Source organism: Mixophyes fleayi, chromosome 2 (genome assembly GCF_038048845.1).
Source record: "Mixophyes fleayi isolate aMixFle1 chromosome 2, aMixFle1.hap1, whole genome shotgun sequence".
Lineage (NCBI taxonomy): Eukaryota > Metazoa > Chordata > Amphibia > Anura > Limnodynastidae > Mixophyes > Mixophyes fleayi.
Window position 1 is genome coordinate 137,644,520 of NC_134403.1, and position 25,449 is coordinate 137,669,968.

The window sequence follows — 25,449 nt, forward strand, 5'->3', positions numbered from 1 at the left end:
GTTCATCGGTGTTGAATTTCTTGGTGCTCCTGCAATAAAATAAACAAAATACTAAGTAGAATTGCGTCCATCTGAATTTGTTTTTTAATGACCCATTGAGGACTGTTCATAATAGAAGCATGTTAATGAACACAAACATAAACTAAATAGATCAGTAATGAAACCTACAAACTTACATGCATAACACATGACTTCATGCAGTTGTCCAATGTTCTCTGATTTAATTAAATATTAGGATCCTATATCTATTTTCAATGTATTTCAAATATATATGGACATTTATATTGGACATTTAACATTTGACTTTCCCCACACAACAAAACCCATGACAAAAAGAGCTGGTATTAAAGCATAGTTTATTCACAGGCACATAAAGCAATAATGGAAATATCCCTTCTCCCCAGAAACTTTAAGGACAATGCTACCTTAATTCACCTCTTATATATTCATGCTTCTAAATGCAGATCAGTGCTCAAAGCACAAAATGACACATGCAACATTCCATTTATAAAGGATTGAGAAGTAACATTACATTTATACAGTCTCCTTGATGAAGTGCTCAGCGGGGCTGGAAACATTTTATGACTTGAAGTTTTGGGTTGGACACCATATATATTCCCTGTCCTGTTAGTATGCTGCAGGCTTCATTTACACAATGCAAAATGGTTGATATTAATTGCAAAGTCATATGTGGTAGAGCTGTGATATGTGCCTAAATATCTACCAAAATGCAAGATGGCTGCACTTGCTAATACCAATGGGAGGAGTAAGGCAGAGAAATATCCTTCTTTGTGAAATCTGGAGTAGGCTCATCACTGCACCTAGTATAACAGGGTGCATATTTAGGGGCATTCCTTACTGTGCAGAAGGACACCCAGCTATTTCTGTTCTGCAAAAATGTCTTTGCATATGACAAGATTAGTTATTGCCCTATGCTTTTAATGGGATGTGTTTTCCAGCTTCCAGTTGTACTTCATCTGAGAAGCATATTTCAAGGCGCACTTTACCCAATGTAAAAGAAGCTTAAAAACAGAAAAAAAACATTTTATATAATAAAGGAAGTCTTGAAATTATCTCATGGTTAATTTATGTCTTAAATTAGAATTGGCCGAGGCTGGACTTTTCATGTGATGTTTACACTTTTGCACATTGAACCCCTTCAATTTTTTCCACCTCCCAGCAAAACTAGACATACTTCTAGTTAGCAAAAGGGGTCTACCAAAAGCCAACAGTATACATGGTTCTGCGTGCTAAATGAACAATTTAAGCAGCCTGCTGCAAAACCAAGGTGTTCTGCCCAGCTTATCCTGTCTACTTTGTAAACTAGATCCAGTTTTTATGTGTGTACTAATATTATTGTATCAATAAAGTCTGGATTTTAACACTGTGTTTTTGAGCCTATTGCTTGACTGGACCGAACTCGCCTTCATGTTGGTTGACATATATTTAAACATAATCAACAAGTCCTTATATAATCAGTGATTACACAACATTTGTCATGTAATGTATAGTAACCCCATTGGCTTGGTGATGTGCAGCTCTGCCATTGACTATTTGTGGAACAGTGTGGTTTAGGGGCTATTAATTAATAATAAATAAGTGATTAATTAACATGTAATCACTCTATGGGCCTGATTCATTAAGGAAAGTTAAGCAGAAAATTGAGTAAGTTTTCATACTCAAGTTTTCTGGACAAAACCATGTTGTAATGCAAGGGCTGCAGATGAGTTTATTATTTTGCACATAAGGAAAATACTGGCTGTTTTTTCATGTAGCACACAAATACTTGATAGCTTATTTGTACACTGAAATTTAAAGTTGATCTAGAACATGCCCTACCCCAAATATAAATCTGCCATCACATTTTAAATTTAACTCCCACTCCAATGCAACATGGTTTTGCCTTACTTACTTATTCTTCCTTAACTTTCCTTAATGAATCAGGCCCTATGTGATTATAAAAGATATGGACCACCATATCACTGATTTATCTGATACAATAAATATTTTATAAATGAAATACTGTAGAATACATCTTGCCTATGGTATTGCAAATGCCATCAGATCAGTGTGGATACATTTTACATTTATGGAAGTGATATATAAGAAGGCAGAATCCTTAGTGTGACCTCAATTTGGACATTAACATAATGTAAAACGTGATGATGTCATTTGTTAGCTTAATACCGTGTACACGTTGTATGTAATTTGTGCTTTTGGCCTTGGAACTTGGGTACAAATGTTAAATTGGCCAATTGACATTGACTTTTTGTGCAAAACTAATGCAAAATGATATGTAACTTCAAGATTTGCTATTTGCAAAAACATAAGAAAAATGTTAGTAACAATAATGTACTAGTAGCAAGTTTATACATAAGATAAAACCAAATCTATCATGCTAGCCTACAGTGGACATGATTCTTTTTGTGGGGCGCAATCTCTCAGGTTGTAGAATGTTAGGCATTCCCACTGTCTGTGTTTTCTCTGTTATTAACTGGGATATGGAGGTCAGCTGAGCTAAGCTCTCCCATAAAACCAATCCCTAAAACTTCATCTTTGTGTAAAAACTTCTGCATCAAGTCTTTAAAATCTCATATCTCAATTCTTAGTCCTTTCCCATCAGCAGTCACAAAGTAATGACGGCTAGCCGTGTTTATGTTCCACAAGCAAGGATAGTGGTAGAGTTCGGACCCCTCTTCTTGTATGTGGTATGTAAATGAGGTAGGATGGCTGAGCTAACTAATTACCAGTAATAAAGAATTTTAAATTAATTAAAGAACTATGACAGCAGCACGGAAAACACCTAGACCCCCTACCCTGTCACCACAAGAGCACACTATTATATGAGTGTTAGTTTATGTTTAATCTATGTACTGCTAAGAAATGAAAGTAACTGCATTACTTTTCCTTTGAAGACAATTGATAGAGTTTCTCGCCCAAGTATTCAAGCCTTTCTTTAAGTTCAAGTTCCTGGTACAGATTTTTTGGCACATTGTTTGTACCATACAACAATCCAAACAGACCACCAGCAATAGATCCAGTTGCGCCACTTTCTCCTGCAACAAAACATTGAATGTAATATAAAATATCCAGATTCATGTGATTCCAATGAGTTATAGCGCTGCACAGTAAGTGGAAGGGGTCATCAACAATTCAAGATAAAACAGCGAGTAAAGGTGCATTTCCCTAGATGAGAAACTACAACCAATAGTCTCATATTACTGTTTTTTTTAAAAAAAACTTTTTATTTATAACAGCAGATATATATAAAGCACAGCAGTACATGTCACTGACAGTAAACCAAGAATACAAAATATAAAAACTCTGGTAGAGAAAATAAAAAATGCAGAAAAACAATAAAAAATATATAAATATAGTTTTCACATCATGATACATTCCAGGAGGAAACTGGGAGTTAAAGATCTACGGGGTGATTATAGGAGTAAGGAATTTTCCCATTTCCAGAGGTAGATCATGTAATGTTGTAGATATAAAGCGAATATAGCAAACTGCTGGATTTTTTTTATTTTTTGTTGGGGGTAAAGGGAGGGAGGGGACTGGAGGGAGGAGGTTGGGACAATCCAAGTTGGGAATATATCTCTGCCTGAGAACCCAACATGCCAAGATGATAGTAAAAAAGGGGAGAGGTGAACAGAAGGAGCAAAGAGAGAGTAGGGGGAGTAGAGAGTCTCAAAGTTTGGAAAAAGAAGGGGGGGAGCATATAAAGCTTATAAGAGGCCTGGCATAGAACTGTTGTTAAAGCTATACCAAGGATCCCACACCTTGTGGAACGTGGGAACTGTGTCATGGATAAGACTAGTCACATATTCCATGGATGCAGTGTGCCAAGTTCTCTTTATAACACCCTCTCTAGAAGGTTGTGAAGCCTTCTTCCACTCACTAGCTATTTGTAGTTTAGCTGCATTATATATGTGTCAGACAAGCTTATCCGATGCCTTAGTGATGCCTTTGATAGGTTGGTACAGTAGCACCGAAAGTGGATTCTTAGACACATTGATTGAGGTAACCTGTCGAACCAGTGATATTATATCATCCCAAAATCTAGACACTAGAGGGCAATCCCACCAAATATGAAGGAAAGAACCCACCGCTCCACAACTACGCCAGCAAAGATCTGAGGTGTGGGGGAAGATAGAATGTAGTCTCTCAGGGACCATGTACCATCTAGTATAAATCTTGTATGTATTTTCACAGATGGCTATATTCATATTACTGATTTTTAATAGATATCAGCCAATTATAACTGTTGACATACATTACATATTGTTTAAAATAATTTAGCTTCATTTATTCTTTATAGATATAATTTTCCTTTTATTTAATTTTGTGCAGAATATGAGTAACATGGTATTTGTCCCCTTCATAACACAGAGGAACTGTATCCAGGAGGGTTCGAGTTTGAAGTGTAGAAAACCAACTTGAGGATCAGATCATGAGGCTATATAGACCTCATTAGCATTCCAGAAGGGATAAGGACAACATGCACTCTTTTTGATAAATTTCAAATATGTATCAAGGCAGGAGTCTTATAGCTGCTCATACAAAACTGTGAGAGAGCATTTGCATGTTGCCAGATTCCTCACTACCACAGTGATTTACTGGATATTGCCATTATATGAAGTGAGTGTTCCTGGGTACTTGAATGAAGACAGAAGGGACAATACTTTTTATTAACAACTGTTGATTTGCATTGCAACAAATTGGAGATGGGGCTGTGACGTGTAAGGCTCTTTGAATGTAAGTATTAAGGGTTGCAGAATATTACTAGCAGCTGGTGGGTCTCCTCCATGTCTGTTATGAACCTCTGCTTCCTCCTGCTAACAACATGATGTTTCCTGTATGAAGAAGTCTCCTTGGTAGAAGTGAGGAGAGCATTGCCAGACCAAAGCAGACAAGGAGGACCCGTTGGTTCGAGTGGATCTCTATAACACAGGTATGTTATATTTTGGATCATTGTTTTACTTTATATAGACTACTGGATGAAGTAGAACAAAAATGTTATGACTACAGCTTCAGCTATATAAATTCACCTCTACCAACTGTATATTTGTTTATTAGTAGAAGCAGCCACTTACCTCCATGGAACATGGCTCGGCTGCATAGCTCCTTCCAATCCCCACCAGCTCCCAACAGAGCATCATATGCAATCATAGGTGCATCATGTCCTCTCCTTCCACCACGGCCCTCTGAACTCCATTTCTTATATGTCTATATATTAAATGGTCATACATATTAGCTCACTGTCTTTGCTTCAGACTAGAGATGTGAAAAATTGCAGAAAAATTTTGTGTGAATAAGCGGAACAGACCTTTTCACAGACCTGCAAAGTTCCACCAATACAATTTTTGAGATCTTCTCACGCTCTGCAGAATTTACAGTCTATAAATATAGCTGGTGGTAACTGGGGTATGATAATGGACCAGTCTGTTTAGAATAAAAAATATATGGGGAATTCCACATGGAACATGCAAGGCCAAATAGTATCAAGTTTCGTGCTTTTGTGGCCAAATATGGAATGAGGTGAAAATTTTGTGGAACATATTTCAAAATTTCTCCCATCTATAGTTGGAACATTTAAAGGGACAGTAACTTTTAAAAATATATAAAATTTAAAATGTGTATCATCATCATAACACAACCTAAATCTGATGAGACATATATACATTTTTGGATTACGTCATCCTAAAATGCCTTCATATCACATTACAGCGCATTATTTTTCGATCAAGTAATCACAATATTTGAAAATAGTTACCTTGTCTCTCTCATCAGCATCATACTTATCAGGAAAGGTGGGCTTAGTCACATTGTCTTCTTCTATTTCCCTTTCCTCCAGGTAAAATTGCCATTTAGCTTCAAAGTAGAACCAGTGTTCTTGGTACTCTAAATAGAAGCAACATCCAGAGAAATAAATCTTCAGGATCAGATTGCCAATCACATGAAGGTAGAACAATACGTTGTAAATGAAGTGGAATAAATCGGATTTAAAGAGATAATTAAAAGCACAATCAATTTTTTTTCTAGGCGTAAATTACCACAACATGGATTATATATAAGTGTGCTTGTGTTTACAAAAAATATATTTAAAACAACACAATACACTATTAAAAATGTCCCGTCCCCCCAGAAGATGTAATAAAACTTAAAACCTGAGACACCTATGTAGACAAATCCACTACCTCCTAGTATTTCTGACCTCCTAGTATTCTAGACAGTTTAAGTCATACATATTTGGTTTGCCCAGACTAATCCTGTCCTGCATATACCAGAAAGCTCCACCCCTAAATGATAAGTTCCTGACCTTTATTGGTCACAGATATTGATACTATCCCTCATGTTGGTAAATATGAAAGCATACCGAGGTTCAATTACAAGGGCTTCTAGTTTTTGAAAATGAAAACTGTAGCATTATTTCACATGAAGGTAAGGTACGTCCTACTTTCTTTGTGCAGAATACAGAATAATTCCAGTTAATCATGTTTATCTATATATTTTGATTATAAAATGAAAGTCACACAAGCAGAACAGTAACTTGAAATTTTCCTGGGACAATAAAAAAAAAATAGACACCTACTTTCCTCAAGTTTAACCAAATTAACCTAAAATATTTATTTCCCTGTGGCTTGTTTCCCCCTATAGTTTTGTGCCCTGGGAATTACACCTCTTGCACAGCCCTAGTTACAGTTCTGCAATTAAGCAATATAAATGAAAATATTTTTTTGTGTAACCTAGAAAAGCTTTGGTAACTGCTGTAGTGATTACTAGTAACTAACTCTAGAAATGTTGTAGTTTATCTGCACATTTGTAGGGCCTTGAGTCTAACTCTCCCTAACCCATTAGTGAGGCTGTCTCTATAGTACTTCACATTTTGAGTGAATGCTACACTGATGCACACCAATAGTATGCCTGCAAGTGGAAAGAATTTATTACGAGAAAAAGGAACTGCCCTTGTCGTTCTGGTCAATACACGCAGTACATTGCCAGTTTTCCAAATGGAAATGAATGCCGTTATTTATGATTAGTTTACCTTACCTGCCATATGACGAATAGTTTTCTTACAGTATTCCTCAGCAATTGGTATCACCTTTAGCAGGTCTCTTCCCCACTGTACTAGGGGCTTTCCTTGTATGGCGTAAGAGGCGAACAATGCAGTGCACAGTGACCCCAGAAATCCTAAATATATGAATACACAGTACCTGTGAAATGCTATGAAGCAAGACATATCCTGACACATATTATATTCAAATTACCATTCAGATGAACCATATGTCTCATGCAGTGGCAGATCCAAGGTGGGGTGTGGGCGATCGGGGCAAAAAATTCAAATTGATCTAATAAGAAACAGTATATTGTAATATCCACAAATATATATTATAGACAGAACATAATGGGCCTGATTCAGTAAGCAAAAAAAGGAGTAAATTTGCACCTTGGCAAAACCATATTGCTGGAGGTAAATTTAAAATGTGGGGACAGAATTATAATGTGGATAGGACATGTCCTAGATCAACTTTAATGTCAGTGTAAAAATAAAGTTATCAAGTATTTGTGAGCTACATGATAAACAGCCTGTATTTAACTTATGAAAAATATTGTCTGGCGCTCAAAAACAAACAATACATAAAAATCACTGTGTCAGCATATACATAAAGGAGAATTTTGTGCACAATATAGTTATATTGGTTTTAAGCTTAACTTATGTGCAAAATATATATATATAAAAGACGTTTGTTTGTTTGTTTGTTTGTGTAATATCTTCCACAGCTCTCAAGGTAAAGCTGTCAAATCTTATATAGTTATTTAGTATTGAAAAGCAACCTATTAGACTACATAGCAACAACGCGATAATGCGATGAAATGACAGAGCGGCAAATATTGAAAACATAATTTTTTGGTTGGAAACAATTGTTTGACTGCTGGAAGGAAAATTTGTGGCAACACAACATAACGACAACGCGACAAAGCAACAAGTCTTATTTTCTAAATAACATTTTTGGTCTATTTACCAAATAATTTGCTAAAATAGAAAAACTGCTACACATTACAAATCAGACCTACACGGGGTGACCCTGCTAATAATAAACTTATTTGCACCCCTTGCATTGTAACATTGTTTGTGCAGGAGAAAACGTACTCCTTTTTTTGCCTTACATTCCTTAATGAATCAGGCCCAATATGTTTAAAATTTTATATGTCTTTATGAGCGCAGTCAAAAGTCTGACAATAGCCAAAACAGCTGATACATGTCTCTGAAGTTTAATGGGTGGGGTTTCTATCATGACCTGCTAGAGCACCACCATGGCCTGATGGAAATTTTGTTTATTGAAAAACAATAATGAAGTACAAAAAAAGGACTGAACTGAAAATACACATAGATCAAGTGCTAGAACAATGGGGACAACTTGAAAGATGCGGCCCTCCAGCCTTCAAAGGGGCCACACAGAGGAAGGAGGGAGAGAACAGTGCATTCCCTCCTCCTCTGGATATGCCGTGTGACCTCCCTGCACTGAACAGAGCAGGTCACATGATGGGAAAGTCGGCTACCCCCGTTCTGATAAGATCTGGAGCAACGGGCTAGGAGGCTAAAGGTGAAGACTCATTGTGCCCACCGCTGTGCTAGAACCTATTTCACTTTTGTTGAATGGATTCAGAAACGAAACTCTCTCAGAAACTCCCATCTAGAAGGATTACTATTTATAACATACCATACATGTCAGAATCCGGAAACTCAGTCATCCTACTCAATAGACAAACAAGATAAAATAGGTTAGAATAACCACTGATTCTCTCCACCTTATGTTTGTTTGCTTTTAGGGAGTGTCTGCTCCTTGCTATGTCCACGACCAAAGTGAAAACTATCTCATTACTGTGAACATCATGCTATGTAAGAGATTGTATATAAGATATGGGTTGCTAAGCCATTTCTTTTAAAATTGCCAAATTAATGTAAAAATAATGTCTTAACGTTATAATTTTGGACAAGTCCTCACTTTCCTATACATTACCCACACCACCAATAATACAAATTTAATGAAAAAGTGAACAATAGTTTGCAAAGCTAATTCAGAGAATGTAAGTGTTGGACAAAAGTTTAGGAACCCTTGTACTATATCAAGAGTTATAAAGGAATAATCTCCTACATACACCAATCAGCCGCAACATTAAAACCACTGACAAGTGAATGAATAACCATGATTATCTCATTATGATGGCACCTTTCTAGGGGAGGGATATATTAGGCAGCAGGTAAACAGTCAGTTCTTGAAGTTGACGTTTTGGAAGCATAAAAAATGGGGCACAGTAAGGATCTCTTATTAGTGGTATACAGTGGTGCCTACCAAAAGTGGTCCAAGGAAGGACAACCAGTGAACCGATGAATGGATCATGGACGCCCAAGGCTCATAGATGCACATGGAAAGTGATGGCTAGTCTGTCTGGTATAATCCCACAGAAGAGGTACTGTAGTACAAATTGCTGAAAAAGTTAATGCTGGCTATGATAGAAAGGTGTCAGAACACATAGTGCATTGTAGTTTGCTGAAAATGGGGCTGCGCAGCTGCAGACTCATCATAGTGCCCATGCTAACCACTGTCCACCGCCAAAAGTGCCTACAATGGGCACATGAGCACCAGAACTGAACCATGGAGCAATGAAAGAAGGTGGCCTGGTCTGATGAATCACATTTTGTTTTGCATCATGTGCTGGGTGAATGTGCATTGTTTACCTGAGTGTCACTCACCGGACTGTGAGTGCTTCTTCCCGGACATTTAGGAACCGTGGCCGTCCTCCATCCTGAGGGACTGCGCATGCGCAGCCCTTTCTAAACCTTCAGTGTATGTTTCTTTAACTTAATTGGCAGATCAGGCAACCTCCCTATATTAAGCACCTGTGGTCATCACCACGTTGCCTGATCTTGGAGTCTCATTCCCCATGAGTCTCTGAAGGTGTTCCTGTGTTTCCTCGTTTATTCAGCCCAGCTGATTCCTGTGGTTTCCAAACCACTTCTACCTCTGTGGTTTCCAAACCACTTCTACTACTGTGGTTCCCATACCACTTCTACCATCTACTGTATCATCGTGACTGTGAGCTGATTCCTATCCGCTGCCTCCGTGCACTACAGTCTTCTAACCACTTCAACTCTACCATGTATTATTGGGACTGTTAGCTGATGCCTATCCGCTGCCTCCGTGCACTACAGTCTTTCATTCACATCCACTCACCTGTTCATGATTGTGACTGCCAGCTGATTCCTATCCGCTGCCTCCGTGCACTACAGTCTTCAACCTGCAACTCGTCTGTGTTTCATGATCGTGACTGCTAGCTGATTCCTATCCGCTGCCTCCGTGCACTACAGTCTTCAACCTGCAACTCGTCTGTGTTTCATCATCGTGACTGCTAGCTGATTCCTATCCGCTGCCTCCGTGCACTACAGTCTTCAACCTGCAACCCGTCTGTGTTTCATCGTGACTGTTTGGCTGATTCCTATCCGCTGCCTCTGTGCGCTTCAGTCTTCAGTCCTTGTCTACTCTCCCGTGTTTCCTTGAGTCTGCTGCCACTATTGCTACCCGCTATTCTCCGTGATCAACAGTTCCAGTTCAACTCTGCTCTCCCGTGTCCCATCGTTACTGCACCTGCTGGTTGCTATTGGCTACCTCCGTGTTCCCGCAGAGACCCGCTGCTGTTACTCCTCAGCGCTACTCATCCATCTACTGCTGATCCGCTCTCCACGCCTTCCTGTGTTCCCTGCTGGTCTACCTACCTGTGCGCTGCACCTGCTAGACCACCGCTTCACCCATCCAGGGACTTTGCATCCTGCCGGCCTCCTGCCGTTCAGGTATCTCTGCACTCCTGTCTGACTGCCTTCTCCTGAACCACGGTATGCATACTTCCCATTGACTGTGCTGTGTATTGCATACCTTGCTGGACTGTGTTGGTTCTCCTCTGGAGTGTGCTATCCGCTGAGTCTATTGCCATCATTGACTGTGTTATCTCGTGCTGGATTACTTCAAGAGACTTTCTATATTGGCAGTGTTGTTCAGTCATCTATACATTTATATTGTGCATATTACTGTGGATCAAAGTCAAGGTGCCCGTGTATATCTTGTGTTGCAGTCTCTCCCCGTGCACCTCCACACATATATATTCAGTGGTACAACTTGCTAGTGGCAGACCACTGACCCCTGTTTCCAGTTTCACCTGTTCCAGTATCCTCTCACATAGCAGTGGTACAACTTGCTAACGCAGACCACTGACTCCCCGGATACCTCCACTTGGATTCTATTCCTTCACTCAGACAGCGGTACAACTTGCTATCCGCAGACCGCTGACTCTCATCACCCCCTCGTTTCTGTTGGACATTCCTCCTCACTATAGCAGTGGTACAACTTGCTACCGCAGACCACTGACTACCTTCACGTGTCCTTTGTCCATACAGTTCCTCGTGTATTACTACCTCCATATTGCCAGTGCTGCTAGTCATAGACTTTCCTGAGCATCTCATCATCTGCTATTTCCTGTTCCGTGATCACCCTGCTACCAGAGTACCATATTACCACCTATACTGCTCTGGTAAGCCTATCACCTGGTGATCCCTGGGTAAAGACTCCTAGTGCCCGTGACAGTAAGATCAGGCCATGACAGACCCAGATACGGAACCTACCGCTAAAGAGATGCTGCAGCATCTGGTCAGCCGTGTGGAGCAACAGGATGCTCGCCAACAGCTGTTACTTCAATGTTACCAATCGCTAACCTCCCAAGGAACATCTGGACAGACTGTTACAGCTAATATTGAAGCTCCTGTGCTTTCCTCCGTTTCCCCAGTGCCATCCCAGGTGTCTACAGCTCCTACGCTTCACCTGCCTACTCCGTCAAAATATGACGGGGACCCCAAAACTTGTAGAGGTTTCCTTAACCAATGTTCAGTCCATTTTGAACTCCAACCTCAAAATTTTTCTACCCATCGTTCCAGAGTGGCCTATCTTATCTCATTGTTTTCTGGACAAGCCCTGGCTTGGGCCTCCCCTCTGTGGGAAAGAAACGATCCAATTCTACAAGATAGTGCCAAATTCATTTCCACGCTCCGAAGTGTGTTCGATGAACCAGGTCGTGTGACCTCCGCTGCTTCCAGCATTCTTCGTTTGCGACAAGGCTCCCATACAGTAGGACAGTATGTCATTCAATTTAGGATCTTAGCCTCTGAACTTCAGTGGAACACTGAAGCATTAGTTGCCGCCTTCTGGCAGGGGCTCTCCGATAAAATTAAAGATGCACTGACTACCCAAGAGCTTCCTTCGTCACTAGAAGATTTGATCTCTCTTTGCCATCGTGTAGATATGAGATTTCGTGAAAGAGAGTCTGAGAAAACAACGGCTGTCAAAGCACCTCTTCGTTCAAACCCTCAATTTCGTCCAGCTCCACCCTCTGTGATTCCCATGGAGATAGGACGTTCCAAATTATCTTCAGAGGAGAGGAAACGAAGAGTAAAGAATAGACTCTGTATCTATTGTGCTGATTCCACGCATATGCTCAGCTCTTGCCCTAAGAGATCGGGAAATGCCAGGCCCTAACTAGTTCTGGAGAGGTGAAGTTAGGGTCCCTGGAGTCCTCTCCATTGTCTATGAAATCTAAAGTCTGCGCTTTTGATGTTACGATTTCCTTTGCTACCAAATCCTTTGAGTCACAGGCATTGATTGATTCCGGAGCAGCAGGAAATTTCATTTCTAAATCACTAGTGAATCAATGGTCCCTACCAGTGATCACTTTAAAAACACCCATTACTGTGACGGCTATAGATGGATCACGTCTCATCAATGGTCTCATCACCCAGAGTACGTCTCCAGTAACCCTTCAGATTGGTGTACTACACCATGAAGAAATTTCGTTTTTAATTCTTCCAGTTACGACAAGTCCGATTGTCTTAGGCCTTCCATGGCTTCAGTGTCACTCTCCCCAGATTGACTGGCGCACCCCTCAAGTTACGTCTTGGGGGTCTGAATGTCACCATCGTTGTCTTTCTCAAGTTATTCCTCTTAAAGTACAGCAATCTTCCATCTCATCTTCCTCCCCGGGACTCCCTCCACAGTATGCTTCATTTGCCGATGTGTTTGATAAAGCTCAGTCTGAACGTCTTCCTCCTCATCGTTCTTGGGATTGTCCGATCGACCTTCTACCTGGCAAGACTCCTCCCAGGGGTCGGGTCTATCCTCTCTCGTTACCTGAAACTCAAGCCACATCTGAGTACATACAGGAGAATCTCCAGCGTGGGTTCATTCGACCTTCCACCTCTCCCGCTGGAGCTGGGTTCTTCTTCGTCAAAAAGAAGGATGGATCATTACGCCCTTGTATAGATTTTCGTGGACTCAACGCCATTACTATCAAGAATCGGTATCCCATTCCGCTGATCACTGAGCTATTTGATCGCATCAAGGGAGCTCGGATATTTACTAAGTTGGATCTTCGTGGTGCCTACAATTTAATTAGAATCCGTTCCGGTGACGAATGGAAGACCGCGTTCAACACCAGAGATGGGCATTACGAATATTTAGTAATGCCCTTCGGGCTGTGTAATGCCCCCGCTGTTTTCCAGGGTTTCATCAATGAGATCTTTCGGGACTTATTATATGTATGTGTCGTGGTCTACCTGGACGACATATTGATCTTCTCACAGGACCTGCCTTCTCATCACCAACATGTGGCAGAGGTCCTCTCCAGACTACGGAAAAACTCATTATTCTGTAAATTGGAAAAATGTTCATTCGAGTTACCCCAGATTCCATTCTTGGGGTATATAGTTTCCGGAGTTGGCCTGAAGATGGATCCAGACAAAGTAAATGCTGTACTACATTGGCCTCAGCCAACTACTCTTCGTGCCATCCAGCGTTTTTTAGGTTTTGCCAATTACTATAGACGCTTCATTCAAGACTTTTCATCCATTGCATCTCCTATTGTGGCCCTAACTCGGAAAGGGGCTAATACTAAGCAATGGTCATCCGAGGCTCTCCAAGCCTTTCAAATTCTCAAAGAGTCCTTCTCGTCTGCTCCCATTCTTCGACAGCCTGATGTGACACTCCCCTTCTTCCTAGAAGTAGATGCCTCTAATGTGGGCTTAGGAGCCATTCTCTCCCAACGCTCGGAGCAACAAAAATTACATCCTTGTGCCTTCTACTCTCGGGGTCTTCTGCCCGCAGAGAGAAATTGTACTATTGGGGACAAGGAGTTGCTGGCCATCAAAGCTGCATTAGAGGAATGGAGATACCTGTTGGAAGGAGCTCGCCATCCGGTGACGATCTTCACGGATCATAAGAACTTGTCATATTTGCAATCTGCCCAATGCTTGAACCCTCGTCAAGCAAGATGGTCTCTTTTCTTTTCCCGTTTTGAATTAATTATAACCTTCAAACCAGCCGCTAAGAACAAGAAAGCTGACGCTCTATCTCGAGCTTTTGTGACGTCCTCTGACGTTGAAGAGGTTCCCAACCATGCTATTCTAGACCCCAAATGTATTTCTCTGGCTGCTTCATCCACCAAAATGCTACCATTTGGGAAGACCCTCGTGCCTCCTACTCTGAGGAGGAAAATCCTTTCGTGGTTCCATGCCTCTCGTTTTTCTGGACACGCCGGTGAACACAAGACCTTTGAGATTCTCTCTCGAAGTTACTGGTGGCCTTCAATGAGGAGAGACGTCAAAGAGTTTATTGCTTCCTGTGATTTATGTTCTCAATTCAAATCCTCCCGCAGAACTCCAGCAGGGTTGCTGCGACCACTACCCATTCCGTCCAAGCCTTGGACCCATATTAGTATGGATTTCGTTACTGATTTGCCACCAAGTAAGAATCACAATACTATTTGGGTAGTGGTAGACAGATTTTCGAAGATGGCCCATTTCGTCCCTCTGTCCGGTTTACCTTCCTCGTCTACTCTGGCTGAACATTTCATTAAAGAAATCTTTCGCATCCATGGATGTCCGTCTGAGATTGTGTCAGATAGAGGAGTACAATTCGTTTCCAGATTCTGGCGGGCCCTTTGTAAAACCTTGGGCATACGATTAGCACTCTCATCTTCTTACCATCCGCAATCTAACGGACAAACGGAACGAGTCAATCAAGATCTTGAGACTTTTATTAGGATGTTCTCTTCAGCCAACCAAGACAACTGGGTAGAATTGCTCCCTTGGGCTGAATTCGCCCATAACAACATGTACTATGAGTCATCATCCAAAACTCCATTCTTTGTGGTCTACGGTCACCATCCGTCTTTTCCGGAATTTCCTGCCCTCCCGCCCACCCAAGTTCCTGCTGTGGAGACTGCTTGTCAGACCTTCAAAAATATCTGGTCTCAGGTCAAAACCTGTTTAAAGAAGACATCTAACAAATATAAGTCTTTCGCAGATAAGAAGAGGCGGGCTATTCCACCACTAAAAATTGGAGATCGTGTCTGGTTATCTACCAAAAATATTCGTTTGAAGGTTCCATCTATGAAATTCGCCCCTCGTTTTATTGGTCCATATAGGATCATTCAAGTTATCAATCCAGTATGTGTTAAACTTCTTCTTCCTAAGAATCTTCGGATTTCCAATGCCTTCCATGTGTCCTTGCTCAAACCTCTCATCATCAACCGTTTCTCGACTCCTCCCTCAGCACCGCAGCCAGTTCAAGTTCATCAGGAGGAGGATTTCGAGATTACTGAGGTATTGGATGCAAAAATTTCGCGAGGAGTCCTCCGTTTCCTCGTTCATTGGAAGGGCTTTGGTCCTGAAGAGCGTTCATGGATCAAAGCTGAAGATCTTAATGCTCCTGCCCTTCTGAAGAAGTTTTATTCCAAAAATCCGGACAAGCCCGGTTCCAGGCGTTCTGTGCCCACCTTTAAAAGGGGGGGTACTGTCACTCACCGGACTGTGAGTGCTTCTTCCCGGACATTTAGGAACCATGGCCGTCCTCCATCCTGAGGGACTGCGCATGCGCAGCCCTTTCTAAACCTTCAGTGTATGTTTCTTTAACTTAATTGGCAGATCAGGCAACCTCCCTATATTAAGCACCTGTGGTCATCACCACGTTGCCTGATCTTGGAGTCTCATTCCCCATGAGTCTCTGAAGGTGTTCCTGTGTTTCCTCGTTTATTCAGCCCAGCTGATTCCTGTGGTTTCCAAACCACTTCTACCTCTGTGGTTTCCAAACCACTTCTACTACTGTGGTTCCCATACCACTTCTACCATCTACTGTATCATCGTGACTGTGAGCTGATTCCTATCCGCTGCCTCCGTGCACTACAGTCTTCTAACCACTTCAACTCTACCATGTATTATTGGGACTGTTAGCTGATGCCTATCCGCTGCCTCCGTGCACTACAGTCTTTCATTCACATCCACTCACCTGTTCATGATTGTGACTGCCAGCTGATTCCTATCCGCTGCCTCCGTGCATTACAGTCTTCAACCTGCAACTCGTCTGTGTTTCATGATCGTGACTGCTAGCTGATTCCTATCCGCTGCCTCCGTGCACTACAGTCTTCAACCTGCAACTCGTCTGTGTTTCATCATCGTGACTGCTAGCTGATTCCTATCCGCTGCCTCCGTGCACTACAGTCTTCAACCTGCAACCCGTCTGTGTTTCATCGTGACTGTTTGGCTGATTCCTATCCGCTGCCTCTGTGCGCTTCAGTCTTCAGTCCTTGTCTACTCTCCCGTGTTTCCTTGAGTCTGCTGCCACTATTGCTACCCGCTATTCTCCGTGATCAACAGTTCCAGTTCAACTCTGCTCTCCCGTGTCCCATCGTTACTGCACCTGCTGGTTGCTATTGGCTACCTCCGTGTTCCCGCAGAGACCCGCTGCTGTTACTCCTCAGCGCTACTCATCCATCTACTGCTGATCCGCTCTCCACGCCTTCCTGTGTTCCCTGCTGGTCTACCTACCTGTGCGCTGCACCTGCTAGACCACCGCTTCACCCATCCAGGGACTTTGCATCCTGCCGGCCTCCTGCCGTTCAGGTATCTCTGCACTCCTGTCTGACTGCCTTCTTCTGAACCACGGTATGCATACTTCCCATTGACTGTGCTGTGTATTGCATACCTTGCTGGACTGTGTTGGTTCTCCTCTGGAGTGTGCTATCCGCTGAGTCTATTGCCATCATTGACTGTGTTATCTCGTGCTGGATTACTTCAAGAGACTTTCTATATTGGCAGTGTTGTTCAGTCATCTATACATTTATATTGTGCATATTACTGTGGATCAAAGTCAAGGTGCCCGTGTATATCTTGTGTTGCAGTCTCTCCCCGTGCACCTCCACACATATATATTCAGTGGTACAACTTGCTAGTGGCAGACCACTGACCCCTGTTTCCAGTTTCACCTGTTCCAGTATCCTCTCACATAGCAGTGGTACAACTTGCTAACGCAGACCACTGACTCCCCGGATACCTCCACTTGGATTCTATTCCTTCACTCAGACAGCGGTACAACTTGCTATCCGCAGACCGCTGACTCTCATCACCCCCTCGTTTCTGTTGGACATTCCTCCTCACTATAGCAGTGGTACAACTTGCTACCGCAGACCACTGACTACCTTCACGTGTCCTTTGTCCATACAGTTCCTCGTGTATTACTACCTCCATATTGCCAGTGCTGCTAGTCATAGACTTTCCTGAGCATCTCATCATCTGCTATTTCCTGTTCCGTGATCACCCTGCTACCAGAGTACCATATTACCACCTATACTGCTCTGGTAAGCCTATCACCTGGTGATCCCTGGGTAAAGACTCCTAGTGCCCGTGACACTGAGGGAGAGATGGCACCATGATGCACTATGGGAAGAAGGCAAGCCGGTGGAGGCAGTGTCATGCTCTGTGCAATATTCAGCTGGGAAAAATTGTCTCCCGGCTTTGTGGATGTTACTTTGACATGTACCACCTATCTAAACATTGTTGCAGACAAAGTACACCGCTTCATGGCAACAGTATTGCCTGATGACAGTGGCCTTTTTCAGCAGGATAATGTGCCCTGACACACTGCAAAAATTGTTCAGGAATGGTTTGAGGAACATGACAAAGAGTGTTGATTTGTGCCTCCAAATTCCCAAGAGCTAAATCCGATCGAGCATCTGGGGGATGTGCTGAAAAAACAAGTCCGAACCATGGAGACAGCACCTCGCAACTTAGAGCACTTAAAGAATCTGCTGCTAACATCTTGGTGCCAGATACCACAGGACACCTTCAGAGGTCTTGTGGAGTCCATGTCTGAATAGATTAGAGATGTTTTGGCGGCACAAGGAGTACCTACACAATATTAGGTAGGTAGTTTTAATCAGTGATCGGTGTAAAACAACTTTCACTTTAGGTTTTAGTAGCCCTAAATTTAGAATTTAGAAAGGATGGTGTATGTATGAGCTAATTGCTTATTTATATCACATGAATATGTAACGATGTACATGGTCCTAGGCAGGGCCGCATTTAGGGAGGTTTGGCCACTACAGAAGTAAGGTGCCCGGCCAAGCTAGGGGGCCTGCCTGGGACATATCTGTCTGCCCCTTTACTTTCTTTTTACATTATTTTCTTTTTACATTATTTTGTTTTTTTGTGTCTGATCCAGTGATTCAGAGACTCCCAGCCACTGATAGGCTGTGAGCGTGCTGTGCGGTGCTGAGGTCACAGTACAGCTTGTTCCCAGTTTATCAGTGGCTGGTTGCTACCGTATCATGTCAAGAAGGAAGAGAGTATGAGAGAGCAATGGAGCCAGAGAAACAAGATAAGTGAATTAGGAGGGGTTTAATATACACCATATTGTTTGGAAGGTCAGGAGAGGTCTGATGACATATGTGAAAATGATGAAAACAGTGCAACAGCTGACTAATGCCACCAATCATTAAAAAATCACTATCACATACCAGTAAACATTACTGGGTTCCCTACTTTATTGTAGAGCATGTGTGTATCGGTTTTATAAAACTTTTCCTTTTTTCACTGCCTTTTATTGATGCACATATGCAAGTGCTTGTCGGTGATGTGCACACAAGATCATCCTCAATTCAAATACAGTCATTTGTGTGATATGTCAATATGTTGCATTAAAACTCATCTTCATTACTCTGGAGATCTACAAACTTGTCATGGTTGTCTCAGCTAATTCTTCATTCAATTTATACAGTCAAAAGTATTAATGCATAAGGTAGTTTCCGGGCTATGGCAGACACCTTCACAGTTTGCCCAGTAAGTGTCATGGCCAAAAGAGTCCTTTGGAAACTTTTGGCTGCCCCATGTTTGCGGCACACTTTTATCTTTGGCAACCACAAAAATTTGACTCCAGCCAGGACAGAGCTGGAGACCAGTGTAAGCTTACTCCCAGAGGCCACGACTGCCAGGACAATCTAGTAGTCCACTGGTTGCGGAATTTCAGGTACACCAACTTAGAAAGATAGGCCCAGCAATTGAATAGTACATAGGCTATTAGGCTCTAGGGCACTAGGTTTTAAAGTGACCAAGTTCTTTGCACTTGGTACACCCCCGATCAGACACTCTTACAGCTGGATCAAGACTAGCAGTAGTGTTCTCTTAGATGACTTGGGGTTCAGACATTTGAATGCTCTCATTCTTAGTGTTTACTAGGTTGCTAATCACATTGTTCAGTCCCTTGTTGAGTTTTACTAAGTCCTCATTAGTTTCTTTTACAAACTCTCTTAACGTGTGTATCTTTTGCTGAACTATGCAAGTTTTTGTTTCAAAACAGCACTATCTTGGTCTTTCTCTGCTGCAATGTCTTTGCAGTCTTTTTAAGGGTTCTCACTTATTTTCCTATATCCTCATATGATCTCCGAGTACCTTATTGCACGATACACACTGTTCAGTTACAACATATCTATGTACCTCATCACAAGTTATGAGCTGTTCAAACAGTGTCAACACATCCATGTACCTAATTACATGCTACACACTATTTAACAGGTGCCAACATTCATATTTACTTTATTGCATGCTATGCGCTTTTAAACCAGTGCCAACACCTCAGTGTACCTTATTGCACACTATGCACTATTCAAATAGTACCACCACATCTGTGTATCTTATTGCATGCTATGTGCTGCCCAGGCAGTGCCTACAAACTCTGTGTACTCTGTTGCAAACCCCCAAATTTCAAGTACTCAGCTGTACCCTCAGCATTTTGCCTACAGTGTCAAACACCTAAGTGTATTCTGGGACAAACTCTCTTTGTATTGCATCATCTGCTAGTGTGTTCACCCACTGATATAAAATCCCATGTTCTCATACCCAAGTTTCTGACCTATGTGTTTTGAACTCCAGGGAAAATTGGTAGTTTTGGAAAGACAGTTTTCCAAAAGTTTTGGGCTTAAGCAAAGGCTGGATAAAAGGGTTCCCTGGAGTAAATAGAGGGAGAGGGAGGGCCTCCATTTATTATGCCCATTTTGGGTCTTCTGACCTTCCAGTCAGACAGTAGGCTAATTAATAGCTGTACCTGCAACTATTGTGTAGATTAAAAGGCTGTCAGTTTTCTCAGTCAGTCTCTTATTAACTGGGGAAAAAGGCTGTAATCCATGAAGATAAGGACTCAGGTACTAACCCTGATTGATGTTGACAGGCCCAGAGGTGCAGAGTCAAACAAGCTCCCCAGGTATTCACCAAAAAACACCACAAGGCATGATGGACTTTGCTGCCGGGAACTCATAGGTCGCGGTCCTTTGGGATGCCCCAGGGAGTAGTACTGCAGAAAACAAAACTGTACTTGTGGAGTACACCGGAGACGGTGGAGTGGAAGAAGGGTCACCCAAGTCAAAGCGGTACACGTGCAGATGGAGACTGGGCACCAGCAATAGGCAGGAGCAAAGGCTAATGGAAGCCAGGATCAGTACACGATAAAGCATTCAGGCGTGGTCACCAGGCAAATGTTCAGAACACAGGAGACAATCAAAAGCGTATCCAAAGAAAAGGGACTGGATCAGACACAGGGATCAAAACCAGGTGTCAGAAGCTGTCAACAAAGTTGCTCTCACACTGGACGAGTGTCAGAGCGCTGGTTTAATAGCCGAGCAAGTTTGAAAAGTCAGTCCCGAGCTGCAGTCATGTGAGCTGACACCTGGAAGTGCCGGGTGTGAACGAGATGGTACTGGAATGAGGTAGGTGGAACTTACCAAATGCTGTTTGTTTGTGAGCTGGACATTAGGTCCTTCCACACTAAGAGAGGGTCAAATATACTAGTTAGAGTCAGACAGGCTAGAATTTATTTTGTTGCTTTATTTTTTTCTGAGGCTGCCTTTTTATAGCTGCTGTTGGGAAAAGTGCCCTGTCTAGCCCAGGAGATGGCATTTGTATCCTGACCTTGTGATATTTTATATATATATATATATATATATATATGTGTGTGTGTGTGTATATATATATATATATATATATATATATATATATATATATATATATATATATATATTTATGTATATTAGAGATGAGCGGTTTGGATTGCTTGAAATTCGTCAAAATCTGATGATGGAGTTCTGAGTGAAACCAAGTCAATTGCTCCCGCCAAACTCGGATCTCAAAATGAGGTGAAACATCAGTTCCGTGATTTTTTTTTTGCAAAACTCTCACGTGTTTTGCATCACCATCTTTTGTATATATAGTCCGCCCTCATTCTCTCAACTGCCATTTTAGAACAGACAGTGTGTAGGAAAGCGGTTAGCTGCAGTGCTCTGCTCATAAAATAGCGTTAAGGGTGAACCAGGGACATAGGAAAGCAGTAGAATCATGTCACTATTGTAAAGCTGACAAAACCGGTAGCAAAGATGAAACATGAAGTTGGTTTAGAACTGACAGCGGTTTTGAAACCGCAACACAAAGGTCAGTGCACATCTCTAACATATCTATAATATATAAGCCTAGCGGCGTGTGTTAGTCTGTGTGTGGAAATAAAAAAAACAAGCTGCAGTGCCACCTGCTGGGCGGAGTTATACACTGACCTACTAAATTCTTAGCATTATCTAATATATAAAAGTAAAAGCCTAGCGGCGTGTGTTAGTGTGTGTGTGTGTGTGGAAAAAAACTATTTTCTCAGAAAGGGCTCATCCAATTGACCTGAAATTTGGTATACTGACATTATTTGACAAAAAAATTAGAATAGTGAAGTCAGTTAACTTCCATCATCCCCCCTTCTCCCCGTGGGAGGGGTAGTAAAGGCTAAATTTACGAGTTGAGGGCTCAAACTCATTTTCGTGAGGTCATTTTACCTCATGAACACACATTAAAAAGGGCGCTTGCATCGGGGAGTAACGCTCTCCCCCTGAGGAGGCCTGGGCTAGGCCCAAATGCATGACAAGAGACTTTTTTAAGACCTTAAGTAGCTTGATTTGACTAGAATGCATGAGTATCATGCACGGGTTAACTTGTATATATATATACGGGGAATTGCCAAAATCCTAGTGCTAGTTGTTAGAAAGGTACTCCACTGTGTTGTGCAATGTGCACTAGCATACCACAAGTATAATAATTATCTGTATGTGGCAGGTACTTAGGGACATTATTTTTGTGTTATAACATCGAGAAACAGCAGAATAACATCCCATTTTCCAATTCATTTGGCAATTAATATTAGGTTTCAGGGACAGAATACAGCATCGTCAGGATTCATAGCAAAATTTATGGGAGGGCCTGGTGATGCCAGTGCACCCTCCAAAGGACCCCAACTTGCTGATCTTTTGAGCAAGCACGGGAGCTTCATTGCACATATACCAGCCCTGTGCATGCTCAGTCCTCGGGAGGGTGGGCTGGCATTACTGTTCCTCTTCACCTATGGGCACTGTAGCTGCCGCACCACCAGCAGTAGTGGTAGTTCCACCTCTGCTAGGTTTCTTTTTAAATAATTGCTTAGTATATTTTTTTACTATGCATCAAGGTCTACAAGGTTATTCATTGGTTCGCACAGCTTTGGTTGCCAATGCTATATTAAAACAATTCCATTTATTTTAATTCTGTATTCATTTTATTACCAGCTAAGAGTTAATAGTTTATCTCTTGACTATTTCAGCACAGTGATATTCTGTCTCTGCATTTAGGGGATGATTTAACAAGTTAAGAGTTCTGACTGGTAGGAGATGTCCTGCTGCCAGCACTGTAGTTTATATGACTTGAAACTTGAGACTGTGAGGTGCTGGGTAAACAGATCCAAAGATTTCTTTTTTTTTTAAGCAAGTTTTCTTAATTAAAAATAACAAAAACAAGAAAAATCTGTTACATTTTACATGAATCGATTTTTGCGGCTGAACAATCTTTGGGTTTTGCTTTTGCTTAAGCCATTCTGTATGTACAGTGCCGAAAACAAATAACTACAAATGGCAGCATGCCTTAACCCCAAAAAACAACCAGCCCCAGTAAAAGACAGCCTGGGTTGGATTCTAGTATAATAGTGTGGGGTCTCCTGTTATAGAGAAAACCAGCTGGTTATTGCAGGCCTGATGGTCTTGGAGAGGGAGTTTGCATATAAAAAGTCTTGTATAATGGTAAAATTATTGTTATTTAGAATTATTGGTTATAGTATTTAAAGACCCTTTGGTACAAATAGCTTTACTAAAATATTAGAGATATTTGTAAGCCTTGCAGAATTTCTTTCTTCATATCAAGTGATCTTTCATCAGCTTAAAAATATACCCCACCCTCCTTGCTCCAAATTACTCCCCATCATTAAATTTGACATTAAGATTTAGCACTCCTAGTCTTTCAAATTGAAACTCACCTCATCCTTATCCCCCTTAACTTCCATCTGGTATAAACCTATAGTTCCTCCTGGTCTATCTAAGGTGAGACACTGACTCTAGACTCGTGCTGGCCTCAAATTCCTGACAGATTTCTCAAAACAAGGTCGATGGCTTCCATTAGCGGAGCTCCAGACTTGATCCACATCCCAGACGCTAAGCACCTTTTGAATTCTTTCAAATCACCCACTTCTTACGAACCTTGCAACTTACGTTTGTATTACATGCCCTCACTCCCTTCGAGAATCTTTGTAAACACCACCCTATGTCCAAGGGGCATGATATCACAGCTCTACAGTATCTTTCTTGACACCACTCTCCCCCCTCAGAACTCCCCTGAAGCTGACTGGGAGAAGGACATTGGCCCCCTTTCGTATGATGAGGCCTGGGAGGACATGAGACTGGTGATAGTCAAAAGCTCTTCATCAACTAGATTAAAAGAAACATTCCATACAATGTCTTCCTCCTCGTCACCCAACCGCTGGCAGGGATGTGACCACAGGGGCTCTATGCTACACATCTGGTGGACATGTCCAGTTATCGCTTCCTTTTGGACATGGTCCATGGCTTTATCAATACCTTATGTGAGGCTCCCGTTGCAAATGACCACAGGATCTTTCTCCTTTGTTACCCACTCCCAGATCTCGACAAAATTTCTAAAAAACTGACTCCACACATACTCACAGCCACCAAATCCCTTATAGCCCTCAACTGGAAACACAACTCTCCCCCCATCTCTCTCTGCCCTTAAAAAACAAATCTGGCATGTGGCAGCCATGGAAGATATTGCCTACTACCTGCACAACAGAGGTTATGCTTTTAGCCAAGTTTGGGCACCATGGCAGTTTGCGGAACGCTTGTTTCCCTCTGACCCTTAACCTCCTCATAAAGACCCATGTGCGGCGACCCTGATGTTACTTCCGCTCTTCCACTCTACGATCCTCCAATACGCACACACTATCTACCTTCCGAACACTCTCTCACCTCAACCTTCGTGTCCCCCCTCCTAACTCACCTCCACACCCCACATACCCACATTTACCCCACTTTACTTTTGTCTTATCACTTGTAATATTTAAAGAAAAGCAAAAACAGCTAAAATCCTGTCAATCTATGTTCCATGTCTCATTTGGAAGCTGTATCCTGATTTCACCACAATGTTAATGTCTTTATGTACACACTACAACTACAACTTCAATACTTTGTATCTTGTATGCCTTTATTTATTTCACTATTTAAAATGAAGAATTGTAAAAAAAAAAATCACAAATTACTCTTCAACAAAGAGGTTAATCATATTTATTAAATAACAGTAAGATACCTACATTCATGTATGTTAATAAATATAAAGAAGCAACAATTGTTGAATAGGGTACACATTTTTAATGTGTAATAAAAACACGTTTAAATGGTATTAGAATTATTACAACAAGAAAATATGGATGAAGAGAAGCGTTTGCATAACTAAGGCAAGTGTATTATGGCACAGTTAGCAATAGTTGACAATAGTTTCCAGGGTCAATTTGCTCCTGATGCATCTTGGGCAGCATGGTGGCATATTGGTTAGCATTGCTGTCTCACAGCGCTGGGATCATGAGTTTTATTCCAACCAGGGTCTTATCTGTCTGAAAATTTTATGTTCTCCCTGTGTTTGCATGAATTTCCCCCAGGCGCTCCATTTTCCTTCCA

The 25,449-nt window shown here is 41.8% G+C and overlaps 1 protein-coding gene across 1 annotated transcript in view; it reads right to left on the reverse strand.

Annotated features, from left to right (window-relative positions):
• Positions 1-357: 357 nt before the first annotated feature.
• ADPRHL1 (ADP-ribosylhydrolase like 1) overlaps positions 358-25,449 on the reverse strand; it is a 39,201-nt gene continuing 14,109 nt past the window's right edge. Inside the window, exons 4-7 of the mRNA XM_075200048.1 lie at positions 7,054-7,194; positions 5,777-5,904; positions 5,097-5,229; positions 358-3,056 (exon numbers count right to left, since the gene is read on the reverse strand). Coding sequence (XP_075056149.1) covers positions 2,899-3,056; positions 5,097-5,229; positions 5,777-5,904; positions 7,054-7,194 — 560 coding nt within the window. The 3' untranslated portion in view covers positions 358-2,898. The remainder of the gene's footprint in view (positions 3,057-5,096; positions 5,230-5,776; positions 5,905-7,053; positions 7,195-25,449) is intronic.